Source organism: Octodon degus, unplaced genomic scaffold, assembly GCF_000260255.1.
Source record: "Octodon degus isolate 3935 unplaced genomic scaffold, OctDeg1.0 scaffold00078, whole genome shotgun sequence".
In the NCBI taxonomy this organism is placed as follows: Eukaryota; Metazoa; Chordata; class Mammalia; order Rodentia; family Octodontidae; genus Octodon; species Octodon degus.
The window spans coordinates 7,968,077-7,986,071 of NW_004524654.1; the positions used below are offsets into that span (position 1 = coordinate 7,968,077).

A 17,995-nucleotide genomic window follows, 5' to 3' on the forward strand; every position below is an offset into this window, starting at 1 on the left:
TCAGCCTCCCAAAATGCCGATATTATAGATGTGTGTCATTGTGCCATTTTAAAGCTAAGTTTTCTTTCTTTCTTTCTTTTTTTTTTTTTTTTTTTGTATTTTTTAGGGAAGGGTCTACAAGGTGTTCAAGGTCTCATTACTAGATCGAACTCATAGTGATTCCCCTGTTTACAGCCTCCCAAGTGCAGGGATTACAAGCGCGCGCCACTACGCCCAGTCTTAAATTTTCTTAAACATTAGAGGAAGTTGTTCATCAATCAAAACAAAACTTTAGCTGGGCATAGTAGCGTGTGCCTATAATCCTGGCATGAGGCTGAGGCACGAGTTAAAGGCCATGGGTTTGAGATGAGCCTGGGTGGCAAAGTAAGTTCCAGGCCAGCCTGAAATGCGTAGCGAGACCTTGTCTCAGAAAGGCCCCCCCCTCCACCATAATAAACAAAACAACCCTTTAGAACTAATGTTTTTTTCTTGTACAAATTATTATAATTTTAAAGTTGGGAGGTGAGCCTTAGAAGTATTTTGTTACTGGAGAAACAGGCATAGTACAGTATTTCTGTGTAACATTACTTCAGAAGTAATAGCTTCACAAAAGTAACCATTTATTATCGTAGATATTTTAGTGAGAAAAGAAGGTGGAAGTGGTGTAGCTATTTGGTTCTAGCTAAGGTTTCTTGGAAGGTTTCAGTCAAGATATTGGACAGGCTATAGTCATGAAAGGCTTGTGTGAAGCTAGAGGACCTACCTCCAAGTTGGCTCACTTTATATACTTGTCAAGTTAGTGCTGGTTAGTAAGAGGCCTTACTAGTTCTTTTTTATGTGGACATCTTTGCAGGCTGTTTGAGTATTCTTACAACATGATGACAGTGTCTTTTATGACCTAGTCTTATGTGTCATGCAATATTTCTCTCACATTCTACCATTAGAAAGTGAGCACTGTCCACATTCAAGGAGAAGTTGTGTTTTCCTTCTACATGAGTAATACCAAAGAATTTGTGGGAATTTATGTTCATTATACATGTCATACAGGGAATTGGTCTGTCTGTATGTGGACTATGATACAGGTTTTTTGGTTTGTATTAATACCACTAGATACAAATTATAAGTAATACCTGCTTGAGTGCCATTTGTGATTGAATACTAATTTTACTAGAACCAGGTACTTGTGTGCATTACTTCTTGTAGATATACCTCTGTAGGTATTGTCTTCTAAGTAAACATGTTTAAGAGAACTAAATGTCAGTACCACATTCCAAGCTGGCCCCACCCTTGGGTGTGCTGAGCTGGCCACTGATACCAGGCTTGATGGCCCACTCCTGTAATCACAATGCTGGTGAAGCTGAAAACAGGAGGATCACTATGAGTCTGAGCTGTGTAGTGAGACCCTCTACCAAATACATTAAAAAACAAAACAAACCCCACTAAATTTGTATACAATACCTCCTGATTCTTTTGTTTCCATTTTTTAAAAAAAGCTTTTTACTGGCACTAGAGTGTGTTGGTAGACATTGTGGCACACATCTGTAATACCAGTTCTTTGAGAAGCTGAGGTTGGAGGATTGCACATTAGAAGCTAGCCTGATCAATTTATTTTTATTTATTTATTTATTTATTTATTTTTCTTCTTTTGTTGGAACCGGGGATTGAACTCAGGCCCTTCCTCTTGCCAGGCAAGCACTTATCCTACTGAGCCATCAATTTAGCTAGATCTTTTCACAAAAAATAAAAAGGACAGGGATCATTGTTAGAGTGCTGTTCAGTTCATTCCCCAGTACAGGGAAGAAAAAAAAGAAGAGAAAGTAAAATGTACATGCAAACATATTTGATGTGTCAGTCAGAATAATCTTCAATTACATTGTTAACTTAAAAAGGTAACTGTTAGCTGATAGTTAACACTTAAATTACATAGCTAGTTGTATAGCTCATTACCATTACTAATAAGGCCTTTTATTACTGTTAGTTTTATAATACTTTTTAAACATATGTTGAGTACTCAGTACTATAGTAGCAAAGAAATACGCTATACTTATTTTTAAATAGTTCTTTGTAGCAGGGTATGTGGGTGCACACCTATAATACCAGCACTCAGGAGAATTACTGCAAGTTTGGGACCAGTCAGGACTACACACTGAATTCAGGGCCAGCCTGAACTACATATAAGACCCTGTCTCCAAAGAGAAAAATAAACTGAAAACTTGTTTTTTTACAAGGACAGATAATTACGTATATAAAAAAAGAGGATGATAGCTGTGTACCGAACATGGTGACTTTAAAATTCCAATTGATGTATTACTATCTTCATGAGTTATTATGGTGCTACGCTATCAGGGAGGAGAAAATAAAAGCTGAAGTTTACTATTTGTGTTCTTGTTCTTCAGTATAAAAAACGACTGTTACCACTTTAGAAAGCATTCATTTATTGAATTTTCTCTTACAGGCAATGTCTGTGCTGTTTCAAGGAGTATAAGCATCTGGAGATTTTTAACCAAGTAGTGTGTGCACTTATTAACTTAGTGATTGCACAAGTTCAAGTGCTCCGGGACCAGCTTTGTAAACATTGTACTATTAATGTAGATTCCACATGGCAAGATGAGAGTGATCAAGCAGAAGAACCACTGAATATAAATAGAGAATGTAATGAAGGAAGCACAGAAAGACAAAAATCAATAGAGAAAAAATCGAACTCTTCAAGAATTTGTAATCTGCCTGAGGAAGAATCTCTAAAGAATTCCGATCCTTTTAGTTTATGGAATACAGAAGAGAAGGAAAAACTCTTACTGTGTGTAGCAAAAATTTTCCAAATTCAGTTTCCCTTATATACTGCATACAAGCATAATACTCATCCTACTATAGAGGTATGTTAAAGTAGGTATTTAGAATTTTTAGTTATCAAGTCATAGCTTGGCAGCTGATGTCTCACTTATAAATGATATGAAGACAGTTTTGATAGAAAAACTCATAAAGATCAGGTTTTTGTTTTTTTTTAAATTATTTTATTTTTTGCAGAACTGGGAATTGAACTCAGGCCCTTGAGCTTGCCAGGCAAGCTTTTATTCTACTGAGCTATGTCCCCAGTCCCAAGATCAGGTTTTGTTTTTTTTTTTTCCAAGAACATTTTTGTAGCAGTTTGTGTTGAACATATTATTCTAGTAAGGAAAATTTATAATAAAATTAACTCATTGAAATTAATTAATTAATTAATTAATTTTTGGTAGAACTGGGGATTGAACTCAGGCACTATTGCTTGCCAGGCAGTGAAATTAAATTTTAAGTGATATGAATGAACATTTTGTTACTCTGAATGTATACTTTACTTATTGTCACTCCTTGAAAAATGTTGAATTGAAAATGAAATACATAGAATTTATAATTGCATAAATGATAGAATGGAATTTCCCTTCAAGGAAAACTTACAGGTTTATAAGTTGAAGTGTTTAACTATGGACATTTTTAGAAGCATTTTCAAGTGTTTAGACTTAGACAAAGGGCTTTCTTTCTTTCTTTCTTTTGCTTTTTGGCAGGACCAGGGTTTGAACTCAGGATCTTGAGCTTGCCAGGCAAGCGCTTTTTCTCCTGAGCCATCTCCTCAGCCTCTAGGATTTCTTTTTTGAAAGAAAATGAAACCATTCCTTGTGATGCATTAGTGGCTTAATAGCCATTCTTGTTGTTTCTAGTAATTCTGTCAATTGGTTGGGCAGTTCTTGTGTTAGTGTTCATTTATGTTTTGATAGTGGGTAGATTGAAGGTCCAGATCTCATTTGTGTGTCCTGCATTTGGTGCTGGCTACTATCTTAGGGCTCCTTGTCTTTTCTCCTCATGACTTCTTATTCTCCACTAGAGTAAATGGGCATAATGGACTACAAATTGTGTCTATTAGACAGTCTACCATGTGCTGTTTTAAAAATTTCTTAGACTGGGTATGGTGGCGCACACCTGTAATTCTAGCTCTTGGGTGGCTGTAAACAGGAGAATCCAAATCCAGTCTAGTAGTGAGACCCTGAACAGCCTGTAGACCCTTCCTAAAATACAAAAGAATTGTCCACAAGAATTTTTCTTTTTCTTTCTTTCTTTCTTTCTTTTTTTTTTTTTAATTTGTGTATTTGGTACAGGGTTTCGCTACACAGCTTGGACTTCTAGGGATCCTCTTATTTCAGCTTCCCCAGCTCTAGGATTACAGGCATGCGCTACCACATCCGTTTTCCCTTAACTGGCTCTAGTGGGCCTGGGGCGTGGCCAGCAAGGATGCAGTACCAGTTACTGTACCCTGGTCTTTGAGCTTGCCAGGTAAGCACTTAGACTGCTGAGCTGTCTCCCGGGCCCCAGACCACGGTTTTTAAGGAAAGTTTAAATTGTTTTAAAGAAGAAACACTACCGTGTAATACATACTTTTGATATCTTGTTTTAAGAAGAGTTAAAATATATCGTAGGAGTTGAATCATACTTCAATTAGGAATACATCTGTGATAAAGTTGCAGAATAATGTTTATTGAATATTTATAGAATTAGTCTTTTAGAAGATTATGCCTTTTAAATTGTTACTACTCAGTTATGATCTAATTTTATTTACTTTTTTTTAAATTAGGATATATCAACTCAAGAAAGTAACATATTAGGGGCATTCTGTGATATGAATGTAAGTGTTCATCTCTTTTTCATTCTAAGATTTATAGAAAAATTTATGTTTGATTTTCTATTCATATGTCATTTATTTTCTTATGTATCAGTAGTTTTGTAGTGTTGCTAATAAAAAAAAATTGTTTTTGATGTGTTTTAAAATAACTTTTTTCCCCTACAGGATGTAGAAGTTCCATTGCATTTGCTTCGTTATGTGTGTTTGTTTTGTGGGAAAAATGGTCTTTCCCTCATGAAGGATTGCTTTGAGTATGGAACTCCTGAAACTTTGCCATTTCTTATAGCACATGCATTTATTACAGTTGTGTCTAATGTAAGTATCATTTGGGATTGATCTCGAGAGCCATGTTTAGCGTTTCAGTAACATGAATTTTGTGTCTAAAAACAGGCAAATTGTTATTTTATTTTTTCTGTATTTAGGACAGGGTCTTCATGGTCTCACTACATAGATCAGACTTGTAGTGATCCTCCTGTTTTCAGCCTCCCAAGTTCTGGGATTACAGGCGCACGCCAGCACGCCCAGCCTCAATTGCCTTTTCAGCAGGGCCAGCATGGCAGGCCAGAGATTGGACCCCAGCCTCTGCACTCTGCCTAAGCAGGCGCTTTGGTCTGCTGAGCTATCAGGCTGGCCCCTAAGGCAGTGTTTTAATAATTTACTTATACATTAACACTCCTTTTCCCCCGAATGATTAAAAATGTTGAAAGCAGAGACCATTTTTAGAAAAGATCTTTATATTATAATTAGATTTGAGTAAATTGGTGTATTTTAAAATAGACCCACATAGCCATTACTGTCTCTTTTATCTAAAATTGAAAATTGAATATAAAATTAAAGGTAGGTTTTTGTTGAAATTAACCTTATCTTATTGATCTCCAGATTAAATACTGGATAAAAAATAATCAGATATTTTATTGTAGAGTTTCCAATCATATTGTCTTTGTATTGAAGTAGCACACTAGAAAAAAACCCTGAATATACTGGCACTACTGAAGTATATTGAGTATCTAGGCTCCTTTCCTCCCCTCACCTCCAGACAGGGTCTCCCTATGTAGTCGAGGCTAGCCTTGAACTCACTATATAGCTGAGGTTGCCCTCAAACTTGTATTGATCCTGTTGTGCAGCCTCCTGAATGCTGGGATTACAGGTGTGTGCCACCACATACAGCTTCATATGTTTCCATATATAAAGTATCAAAGTCATTTTTAATTCAGAATTCCATGTTTTCTTTTTTCTTTTCCTCCCTACCCCCCAGGTTTTCTGATAGGCTGAAAATATATACTATACATTGTGGAAATGAAGGATATGGTTTTTGTTTTTACAGTGGCATTTAAATCCTGAATCATGCCTTTTTTTTTTTTTTTTTTTGGGCAGAACTGGAGATTGAACTCAGGCCCTTGTGCTTGTCAGGGAAGCATTTATTCTACTGAGCCATCTCCCTGGCCTCATTTTTGTTTTTTGTGTGACAGAGTTTTACAAAGTAGTTCAGGATAGCCCTACACTCGCAGTGGTCTTTCTGGCTAAACTTCCTGGGTGCTAGAACCATAGGCATGCGCCACAAAGTCCAGCTCAGATCTTGTAATTTCAATCTATAAAATTAGAATCATGATATCTATTTTATTCTGTGTGTGTGTGTGTGTGTGTGTGTGTGTGTGTGTGTGAGAGAGAGAGAGAGGGAGATAGAGACACACACACACACACACACACACACACACACACTCACACACACTAGGGATTTGACCCAAGGCATTGTGTATACTGGGCCAACCCTTTATCACTGAGCTACATTCCCAGCTAACTCATACTTTAAGACATGTTCCTGTTTCCAAGTTTGTTTTTAGTTTGGTTTGGTTTGAATTTCTATCATATATAAGCTATTACTTATATTATAATTAGATTAGACGATAATAATATAATGTAGACACATTGGATTTAGAAATATATCAGAATAGCATGTGTTAAATAAGGAAATAGGGCCAGGGAGATAGCTCAGTAGAATAAGTGCGCGCAAGGCCCTGAGTTCAATTGCTAGTACTGCAAAAAAAAAAGGAAATAAGGCAAAATGCAAAGAGCATAATGAAGGATAGAATGCTCATTTAAGCATAGCATAAGATGAGTTTTGTCATAAAGGTCCTTCATTGTAGATGTATAATCACATCTGTCCTTTAGAATATTTCTATTAATGAAATATTTTAATTTTATGAGATTTTTATATTATGAGGAAATAGATTTTTTTTGTAACTTTCGTTATAAATCATTTTAAGGTACTTTTTTTTTGGTACTGGGTATTGAACTAAGGACCTTGTGCTTGCCAGGCAGGCACTTAGGTCACTGGGCTATCTCCCTGGCCCTAAGGGTGCTTTCACTAAGAGTTTATTTCAGTAAATAGCTACTGATACTGTAATTAATATGTGATTATAAAATATATTTGCCTTACATGGTATATTTTTTTATTTTTTATTTAGGAAGGAAGGATGAGGTAGTTTATTAAAAAACTAAGATAATTGTTTCAAGTGAACTCAGTGCTTTGTGTAGTGGTTCTTCTACAAAGAGATATAGAGGCCAGTTGTGGTGGTGTCCCCCTGTAATCCTTGGAAAGCTAAGGCAGAAGGATTGCTGTGAGTTCAAGACCAGCCTCGGCTAAATAATAAGTTCAAAGCCAGCCTGAACTGTAAGGTGAAACTCTGTGTCCAAAAAAAAGAAAAAAGAAAAAGAGAAATACAGAGTATACATTCTTTAAAAAAAGATAGAGAAGCGTATAGTTAGAAGATAAATTTGAGTAGATGGTTTTCCTTTTTAGCAAGGACCTAATATTTTTCAGATTGCTTTTGTCTATAATATGTTATATTACTTAGACCTGTTTAATCCTGTTTTGTAGCTTGTTCTTTTCAAAATTGATTTAACAATGTAGTTTTTAGAGGCAAGAAAACAGTAAATACTCATTTTTGTTTTAACCAACTGCACTTATTATACATTAATGTCATTTTTCTGTTTCTTTATAGATTAGAATATGGCTACATATCCCTGCTGTCATGCAGCATATTATACCTTTTAGGACCTATGTTATCAGGTGAGTTTATAAAAATTTCCCCCATTATTGTATATAATTTGTAGCATAGAATTGTAGTATTTGAACATTTCTTACAGTCCCATTCTGTAGAAAAACTTTGAAAAGTTTGATGTACAGTATTTCTTATTGATGTATATAAATTAATGTTTAATATTAACTTTTGTTTCTTGGCTTTTTGAGACAGGGTCTCACTATATAGTGCAGGCTGGCCTTGAACTCTCAGGGATCCTCCTACCTCAACTTCCTGAGTGTTGGGATTACAGGAATGCACCACCACTCCCAATTTAATGTTAACTTCTTAGTAATTTAGGTTGGCCCTATTTTTTTTACATAGTATGTAAAATTGAAAAATTAATAATGGTTATTTTGTTTTGGTCAACAAATGCATGCTAAGTATTATGTATAGTCAATGGGGATACGGCAGAGAAAAAATAAGTTTAAATATGCTCTATATAGGAAATACGTAATATGGTACATCAGACAAAGTGTTAAGTACTACAGGATGGCTTACAGTGGGAGGGAAATATTTGAGACAGTCTCAAATATATTTTGCTGTATACTTCAGGCTGACCTTGAACTCACATAGCCTAGGCTTGCCTCAGACTCTAGGTGTTCTTCCTGCCTCAGCCTCCTACGTACCCAGATTACAGGCCTGTATCACCATGCACAGCTTTATTGCAATTTTATTTATTTATTTTTTTTATTTTTTTATTTTTTATTTTTTGGCAGAACCAGGGATTGAACTCTGGCCCTTACACTTGCCAGGGAAGTGCTTATTCCACTGAGCCATCTCCCTGGCCCCTGCAATTTTAAATATGGGAATGCAGAAGGTCTCATTATGGAAAAGATGACACTTGAATTTTATTTGTTTCAACTTAAGGAAGTAGAGGAAGGGTTGTATGAGTAGATTTAGCATGTGAAATGTCCATTCTAAGAATTTTCTTGATTAAAAAAATCAGGAGTTCTTTATTGCTTTTTCTTACACAAAACTTTGAATGCCTTTTATTTTCCTGGTACTATTTGAGTTACTGGAGAAAGGTCCGAATAACGAAGATAGTAATAATATCATAGAGAAGATAAGGGTTTTCTGAAAGGTCACATCTGAATCAATTAATTAGCTGATAATGAAAGGATACACATTGGCAAAGCCATATATAAGGACCACAGGGACATAGGCATTGAAGAGTAGAACATGTAAGAATCTAGAAATAGACCAATGTGGAACCTAATATATAAGGCAGTATAAATGTGATATGAAGTTGAAGTGATAAACAGGGCCAGATTATTCAGGATCTTATGTACCACTGTGACTATTGGATTAAATTTTTTTTGAATTTAATTTCAACAGTGGGAATCTATTGAAGGTTTTTTTTTTTTCCAGGATGAGTCATGATGTTTTTTAGAAGATCACTCTATAGTCTTTTAAGTTTATTATAAGTTGCAGTAGGCCTGGAATAGAAATTTGGCTAATTAAAATGTCAGTGCTATGGTCTTAGAAATGTTACTTACACTAGCAGTGGTAATCATGGTTTATAAAAGGAAAAGGTAACCTTGTGGATTACACCAACAGTTACCCTGTCATCATATTTCTCTGTTACACTATGTATGCCGTTAACAGATGTGTGAAAGACTAGGAGAACTTAAAGACAAAACTTCATGATGTCAGTGGATTTAAGTGATGCTAGCAAATTAAAGTATCAGCTTGTAGTTCAGAACAGAACAATAAAAGAGTTTGTCAGCATAAACACAGTACCTAGAAACCAGTGGGGAGAGAATGTAGAAATATAATATAGCTAAGTGTAGAAGAGTGTCCCATACCAGTTGATTTTGCTGTGTAAAAAAACAGACCCTGATTTGTCTTTTAAAAAAGCAATTTGTAATTCTTCTGTTTGGCTAGATAGTTCTGTTGAGCTGGGCTGACTTGGCTAAAACTTGATGGTCTAGTATATACTCACGTACATGTTCCATAACTACTAGTAAGGTGGTAGAGGGAGATTCATTCATATACATGCTGTAGTTGTGTTGCTGTCAGTTGGGGGATCAAACTTCCCTTCCATGTGGTAGGCTAACTTCTCCAGGTAGTGGAAGGGTTTCCAATGATGGAGGACAAGCTCAAAGACTTTTCAGTTTGTGCTTTATCATGGCTGTTATTATTCTGTTGACCAAAGCATGGTCAACATGAGAAAGCCCAAATTCAAGAGGGTAATGAAGTACACCTCCTTTTTGTTTTTCTTTCCCCATTCTCACTTCCATCCCCCACTGGTGATAGAACTCTGGGCCTTGTACATTTTAGCCAAGTGAGTTGCATCCCCATCCATAGATGGTACTTCTTAACAGGAAGAGTTGTGAAGTCACATTGCAGAGACTTCTATGTGTAAAAATGGGAAGAATTTGTGGTCATTTTATAGTCTGTTATAGATCCCAAGAAGTACTATTATTAAAAAGTTAGATTTAGAGAAGGAGCTATCCAAAAGAGATAAATCCAGGTATGGTGAGAAAAGTATGCTTGAGGATTTTTATTTATTTATTTTTTGCTTGAGGATTTTTAGAAGCAAAAAAGAATGTTTAATGTACACATGTTAAAGATTTTGGCTTTTAAAGGAAGAAATACGCTGTGTCTAGGAAGTCCCCTGAAATTTACTAACATAGGAACTGTAAATATGGCAGGTCTTAAGAATGGTAAATCTTTACTTGCAGTTTAGAGCCTTATGTTGTTCACAACAGGGCCATAATTCACACATATTGCTGCCAGGTGACTTGAACCACTGGTGGTACCTGTATGACTGTGCTGTGCATGATTGTACCACTTCTACCCCCCAGCGATACAAGACACCCAATGGGCCAGTCATGCCGTTACTATGAGCAGTAGCTTAAGTGAATGGTTTTTTGTTTTTTTTTTTTTCCCCCCGGAACCAGGGATTGAACTCAGGGCCTTGCGCTTGCCAGGGAAGCATTTATTCTACTGAGCCATCTCCCCGGCCCCCTTAAGTGAATGTTTTAAATAACTTGCCTCTTGGCAGTTGCTAATTCAAGTTGAACTAGGAGCCAAAAAAGCACTGCCACAGGTCAAAAGTCCCTTAAGGATTACATAGTGTGGTCTTAAGTTGGGAATAAATCTAAGGATGCTAGGTTCTACTGTAATAAGTATGATAGAGGTATAGAGAAAAGAAATAATATTACATTTGTGGCTACTTTTTAGAAGTGTTTTGTGAAAAATTATATTTAAAAAGTTTTTCTTTTGATGTTTTGTGTATTTCTATTTCTGAATCATTCAGATACTTATGCAAGCTCTCTGATCAGGAGTTACGACAGAGTGCAGCTCGTAATATGGCTGACTTAATGTGGAGCACAGTGAAAGAACCATTGGATACAACATTATGTTTTGATAAAGAAAGCCTAGATCTTGCATTTAAGTACTTTATGTCACCCACTTTGACTATGAGGTTGGCTGGATTGAGTCAGATAACGGTAAGCTGTATTTGCTTTATTTTTTATGATTTTTCTTGTCAGACTATTAGAATAATAATACCCATTGTGAAGTCCTTTGTTAGGCGTTGTGCTGAGTGTTTTACATGGATTAATTTGTATTGTCTTCACAGATAATTTCTGTGTTTTCCTTATTTTAAATATGAGGAGACAGAAATGTATAGATTTATTCAGTTCCCAGTACTGCCAAAAAACAAACAAACAAAAAAGAGATGTGTAGGTTTATAAGGATTTATTCCTTAGGTCTGCTTGATTTCAGGGTCTAACTCAGCAGTTTTTAAATTTTAGTTTTTGAAGCCAGATATGGTGGTGCACGTCTATAATCCCAGCACTCTGGAGGCAGAGGCAGGAGAATCAATGTGAGTTAGAAGCTGGCCTGCGCCACATACTAAGGTCAGTTCCAGCCTGAATTGCATAGTGAGACCCTGTCTCAAAAAAAAAAAATTTTTTTTTTTTTTTTTTTTTTGAGTTTGGGTTTCATTAGGTTGTCCAGGCTGACCCTGATGTCCTGAATTCATCCAGTAGGCCCAGTTTAGCCTCTCAAGTAGCTGGAACTATGGGCACATACCACTGCACCTGGTCATCATTTAAAAATAAAAGTAAAAACTCCATATTTGTTACGTTAAAACAGCATTTTGAGAGAAAAAGAACTGTAGGCAGTAAGTTACTCAGTTTGCCAGGTAGAAGACAGATTAGTAAATCATAGATGAAATTTGATAAATAATAATGTTGTTTTATACAATATAAAATATTGTTTACATGAAAAACTATATAAAAATGCATTCTTGGCTTCTCTTAGAGAAGGGGAACAGAAGGAAGAGTAGATATTGTTGAGTCTGTGTTCTTATTTGGCAATAGTTTGTTAAAAAACAGATGTATTTTTTATGGTTTGTTTCTATAGTCCCCTTTAGCTTTGCTCCTTTAAATTTCCTGTTGTTGTAGTGAAATATCTAAATTTTATCTGTGTATTAGGCTTCATAAATAGGGAAAAGACTTAACATTTTTCAACATAAATCTTAAATGGGAACCTTTCCTGAAATCTTGGGTCTGTAATGACAAGTCATTGTCTTGCAGTAACTGTTGGTTTTTTCCTCATTCAACTTTATTTTTCTCTCTTTTGTTATAATTAAGAGAAGGTATAACTTTTGGAATGAATATCAGTATTTTAATAGTAAAGGAAGTATGATTTGGAAGTGTCTGATTATGTCTTAAATTTATAACTTTAATCTTATGACTAACATTAAAACAACTGGTTTAGTATGTTTTTTGCCATTTAGTAACATATGCAAAAATAATTTGGAGAAAATTTTCTTTTCTCTAATGATAGAATCAACTTCATACCTTCAATGATGTGTGCAATAATGAATCATTGGTATCAGACACAGAAACGTAAGTAGCAAAAATTTATATGTAAGTATACCATTTTAATGTGTACCTATTTATACAGGTTTTTTTTTTTTTCCTTTTTTGTACTGTGGGTCAAACTCAGGACCTTGTACTTGTCAGGTGTGGTGCTTGTGCCACTGAGCTATCCCTGGTCTTTGTAACTGTGACCTTATTAGATTTCAGGTTTTTGCTAGAAATTCTTCACCTTAATTTAATTTTTATAAGTTTTTAAAACAATATTTTGAAACATTTTTATTGAAAAAATAAATACACTAACATGTATTATTTGTTGCAAAATGCTGTCTGTAGGATGCTGGTTATGCAAGAGATCTTAGTGAAGATACTGATCAATTTTATTTTTTATTTTTATTTTTTGATACTGATCATTTTTAGAAAGCATAGTCTTTATTTCAGGCTGTTGCAACCAAGTGCAGAAAATTAGTTGACTTATAAACAACAGATACTTATGTTTTAGGTTTATGCCTGAGATCAGGGTGCCATTGTAATTGAGTTCTGGTGAAGGCTTTGGGACTGCAGATTGATTTTTCTGTCTTCACATGGCTAAAAGTGAGTGTGTGTGAGAGAGTTCTTCAGAATAATTTTTATAAGGGCACTGATACCATTCATGAAGGCTCCACTCTTATGGCTTATTTTCTCTTGCTGACTCCCCTTCTCCCTGAAGTGTTGGAATCTTTACTGTATTAATGGTGCAGAAACAGTGAATAGGGGAATAAGAAATTCTATTTTTGAAATCTTAAATACATATCCTAAAGACATGACTGAACTCATTGTGATGGTACGTGCTGGTAATCCCAGAACCTTGACAGGCTGAGGATCATGTTAGTCTGGCATGGGTAATTCAAAATTAAAAAGAAAAAGGCTGGGGTATAGCTTAGTGTGAAGGTCTTGGGTTCAATCCCCAATACTACAAACAAACAAAGAAACAAAAAGACTGAAAACTAAACCCAAACTAACCAACAGACTAAAAAAGGATATGACTAAGAGGATAAAGGGGAAAGTAAAAGTTTTGAGGACAATTTAGGGAAAGGAGGATACATACAGTATGAAAAAATGAATTTTTTAAGTGGTTTTATTAAGATACACATGTACATACTGAAACTCACATGTACAACTTAATGGATCTTAGTCAATTTTTTATCATTTCAAAAAGATCTCTTTGGGCTGGTGAGATGGCTCAGTGGTCTAAAGCACCTACTTAGAACAAGCTTAGCAAAGCACAGGGACCGCGGTTCAATCCCCCAGCACCACATGCCAACCAGCCCCGCCCCCTGGTGGGCTGAGCTGCCCCCCCCCAAAATAAAAAAAAGATCTCTTTTTGCCCGTTAGTGGTCCTTTTGTTTTTGTGCAGGGTCTACAGGGTACAAGGATCTACAGAGTCTCATTATGTAGATCAGACTCTATTGATTCTCCTGTTTTTAGCCTCCCAAGTGCTGGGATTACAGGTGTGAACCACCAGGCCCAGTCTCAGTTGCCTTCTCAGTTTGCCCCTAGGGGCTATGGGTGGGGCTGGCACTGCACGCTGGGGATTGAACCCCGGCTGCTATGTTCTATCTAAGCAGGTGCTGTAGTCCACTGAGCCATCTGGCTGGTCCTACCTCTTTGTCTTTTTAAACCTTCTTCTTGGCTTAAAATAAATTTTATTTGATATTAGTATAGGTACTACAGCTTTATTATGCTTACTGTTTGCATGATAAATATTTTTCCATCTTTTTATTTTAAGTCTCTTTGGTTTTGAATCTAAAGTATGTCTTTTAGAGGCAGTATTTGAATCTTTACAAAGAAAACAGGGACAAGAATATGATACAGCCACTACCGAGGCTGAGGCAGGATGATCATGAACTTCAGAAAAAACCTGAATGACTTAGTAATACTCTTTCTCAGAATCCAAGTTGAGAAGGCCTGGGGATGTAGTCCAATAATATAGTGCCCCTTGGTTCCATCCCTAGTACTTTTGTTTTTTGTTTTAATTTTGTCTTAGAGTATGTTCTTAGAGTTTTTAATCCATTCACTGTTTTTTACTTATACTTAAGTGTTACATGTGCCCTTTTGCCATTTACAGTATTTTTTATGTTCTCAAGTCTTTTTATTCTTCCTTTGATGCTTTATTGTACAGTTTATTTGTATATTATTTTTATGTATATATTTTAGTACACTTTTAATAACAAAATTATGTTCTTGATGTTTTTTAATGGTTTACAATATGTATGTAACTTGTCAGATTGGTAGTAATTTAGTTACAATAAAATTCAAAAAGTTTGTCCCACTGTTTCACTGTTACACTATTACTGACTTCCTAATAAGCCAGCTATTGATCTTGTTGTTTTGTTGTTATTTGATTAGTTGATTTTCTTTCAGGGCTTTCAAGATTTTTCTCTTTAGCTGGGCATGGTGGCACATGTCTGTAATCCCAGTGCTGGGGAGGCTGAGGCAGGAGGATTGCTGCAATTTCCAGGCCAGCCTGGGCTACATAGGAAGTTGAAGGCCAGTCTGAATTACATGGCGACCCCTGCATCTATATCTGTGTCTATATATCTATATATATTTTTTTCCACTTTCAGCCATTTGCCTGTGATATGATCTCTTTTGATTTTTTTTTTTTTTTTTTTTTTGGAACTGGGGATTGAACTCAGGCCCTTGCGCTTGCCAGGGAAGCACTTATTCCGCTCAGCCAGCTCCCCGGCCCTGATTTCTTTGTGATTATTTTCCTTGGAATTTTTGTGCATATTTGTATGTCTAGATGAATATATTCGAACAAATTTGGGGCGTTTCTTGAAAAAATTTTTTCTGGTATCTTCTGTCCCCTTCTGGAATGCTAACTACTGTATATGTGTGTTTGCAGAGCCCTAAATTATTGACTGTTGATAATTAAGTTCATTAAGCTATTGTATATGTCCTTCAGTCTTGTTTTGATAGTGTTCAAGAATCTGGAGTTTTTTGATACACTTACTTTATTTGATAAACTGTCTTTCACTAAGAGAACTGAGTTGTAGCTTCAGTAGGACTATACCAAAATAGGTAAAGTGCATTACCTATTTAGTAGTAATATTTTTTTTGTTTTGTTTTGAAGCCATATATTCTGTTCTCTAAAAACTTTTTATAATTCTTTGAACAAACAAGTTTTTCAGTCTTTCCAGTTTTTCAATAATTAATGCTGATGAAAATGATTGAGTTATCTTTTATTGTACTTCCTGTTTTTTAATGTTTTTGACTCCCTCTTTCATAATATTATCATCATTTCCCTTTTTGTTCATTAGTAGAGTTCTCATTAGTATTAGGTAAAGTAGTTGCAGTTTGATATGTGGATAATCAAACTTTGTTCATCCTTTTGGTTACCTTCTGTCCTGATGTTCTCTCAGTATAGAAAACATACTGGAGAACTTTTCTTTTCTTTTTTTTTTTTTTTTTTAAATTTTATTTATTTATTTGTGTGTGTGTGTGTGTGTGTGTGTGTGTGTGTGGCCAGCTCAGCCCACCAGGGGGCGGGCTGGCTGGCATGTGGTGCTGGGGGATCGAACTGTGGTCCCTGGGTTTTTGCTAAAGCTTGTTCTAAGTAGGTGCTTTAGACCACTGAGCCATCTCACCAGCCCCATGGAGAACTTTTCTTGAATGCTTTAATGTCTACTATGGAAAGAAAACGTGGGAAGGACGTATTTCTGAGTAGAACAACACATCATGAACTAGATGCTACACTTGGTATTATCATCTGGGTATCTTAGTTGTGGTAACTTTACTATTTTACAAATTCAAGGCATATTAGCAATTAGTGTATTTCATTTTAGTTACGCTTTGTAGAACTTTGAACAGTGAATTGTCTATAAATCATTTTATAATTTCTGTGATGACAAACTTAGGTTTTTAACCGGTTCTGCTTTTGAGACATGGGAAAGGATGTTAAAATAATTTTAATATGCTATTTTTATTATTTGACTGTAGGTCCATTGCAAAAGAACTTGCAGACTGGCTTATTAGCAACAATGTAGTGGAACATATATTTGGACCAAATTTACATATTGAGGTTTGTGGATAATTACGTGATCTGTGTATTCTGTAGTGAGAAAAATATTTTTAAAAATTAACTAAATTTTCCTTTTACAGATTATCAAACAGTGCCAAGTGATTTTGAATTTTTTGGCAGCAGAAGGGCGACTGAGTACTCAGCATATTGACTGCATTTGGGCTGCAGCACAGGTAATACTAACAACTCCCATTGATTATTTCCATGTTTTCTAAGAGGTTTACTCTCTTACAAAGTAAATTCTGTTAACATTCTAATTATATAGCTTAGAGCCCAAAATAGGGCAAAATTTGTGAATAGAATCTCTGAGGTTTCTTTCAGAGTCCATGTTACTGGTAGACTTGAAGGAAATCAGGGTCAGTAAATTAGAACTTCACAAAACTGTCTTATTAATAAGGAAACATTTTCCTGTTATTCTCATTTGTATAGTCAGCTCTTTACATGTTGAATGCTGTTTCTTTTCTATTGGAATTTTTTTTTTTTAATTTTTTTTATTTATGTGTGTGTGTGTGTGGCCAGCTCAGCCCACCAGGGGGTGGGCTGGCTGGCATGTGGTGCTGGGGGATTGAACCGTGATCCCTGTGCTTTGCTAAGCTTGTTCTAAGTAGGTGCTTTAGACCACTGAGCCATCTCACCAGCCCCTATTTCTTTAGTTTTTGAATAGTAGGTATATATTCATACACATGATTCAAATACTGCCCCCCCCCCCAAATGTAAGCATAAACATTTCCCCCGGGAAAAATCCTGGTAGATTGGGTATTACAGATTAGGAGCTCATGTTTTTCTAGCTGATAAATGACTGACAGATAGTTATTCTCTATAGAATACTTCACTTATATCCTGTTTTCATTTTCATGCCTCACTCCTTCTGCTCCATCAAATCAGTTACTTTGAGCCCAAACTCTTTCTCAGTTACTTAAGAATTTTCTGACATACTTTCTTGGTGGTTCTCTTGAGAACTTATTACCTATGTACAAGTTTCTTTGTTAAATTTTACAAAACTTCAGTCTTTAAGAAGTTTGTTAAAGTTTCATTTCTATTGGTGACCCTCATTTTCTTTTGAAAGCTTTTTAAAAATCATCAGTAATGGTAATGATTAATTTTTGTGTTTGGGGGAGAGAAAATTTTCATTATTTTTCTCCATTTCTTATTTTCTACCTCCCTATTTAAAAATTTTATGTCACTTGTGCTTTCTCAAATGTTATAACATTTAAATAATACATTATAATCATACAGTTTAGACTATAGTATAATTCCTATAGTTCAGACTTTTATTCGCTAAGAATGTAATTCAACTACAAAGTTATTTTTCTTCGTTCATATTTTCCTTATCTTGTTTTTCTTTTCCATAGTTACTTTGTATTTTGTGGATTTCATATGTAGCTGTTTT

The 17,995-nt window shown here is 35.4% G+C and overlaps 1 protein-coding gene across 3 annotated transcripts in view; it reads left to right on the plus strand.

Annotated features, from left to right (window-relative positions):
• Positions 1-17,995, plus strand: part of Usp34 (ubiquitin specific peptidase 34) — a 266,917-nt gene that overhangs the window by 57,953 nt on the left and 190,969 nt on the right. For 2 of the 3 annotated variants that reach the window (XM_023720837.1, XM_023720838.1), the window contains exons 1-8: positions 2,434-2,852; positions 4,580-4,630; positions 4,793-4,942; positions 7,630-7,697; positions 10,973-11,165; positions 12,511-12,572; positions 16,524-16,605; positions 16,686-16,778. In XM_023720837.1, coding sequence (XP_023576605.1) covers positions 4,625-4,630; positions 4,793-4,942; positions 7,630-7,697; positions 10,973-11,165; positions 12,511-12,572; positions 16,524-16,605; positions 16,686-16,778 — 654 coding nt within the window. In that variant the 5' untranslated portion in view covers positions 2,434-2,852; positions 4,580-4,624. Of the gene's footprint in view, positions 1-2,433; positions 2,853-4,579; positions 4,631-4,792; positions 4,943-7,629; positions 7,698-10,972; positions 11,166-12,510; positions 12,573-16,523; positions 16,606-16,685; positions 16,779-17,995 lie in introns of those variants that run through there. The other variant, XM_004636176.3, reaches the window with a different exon arrangement.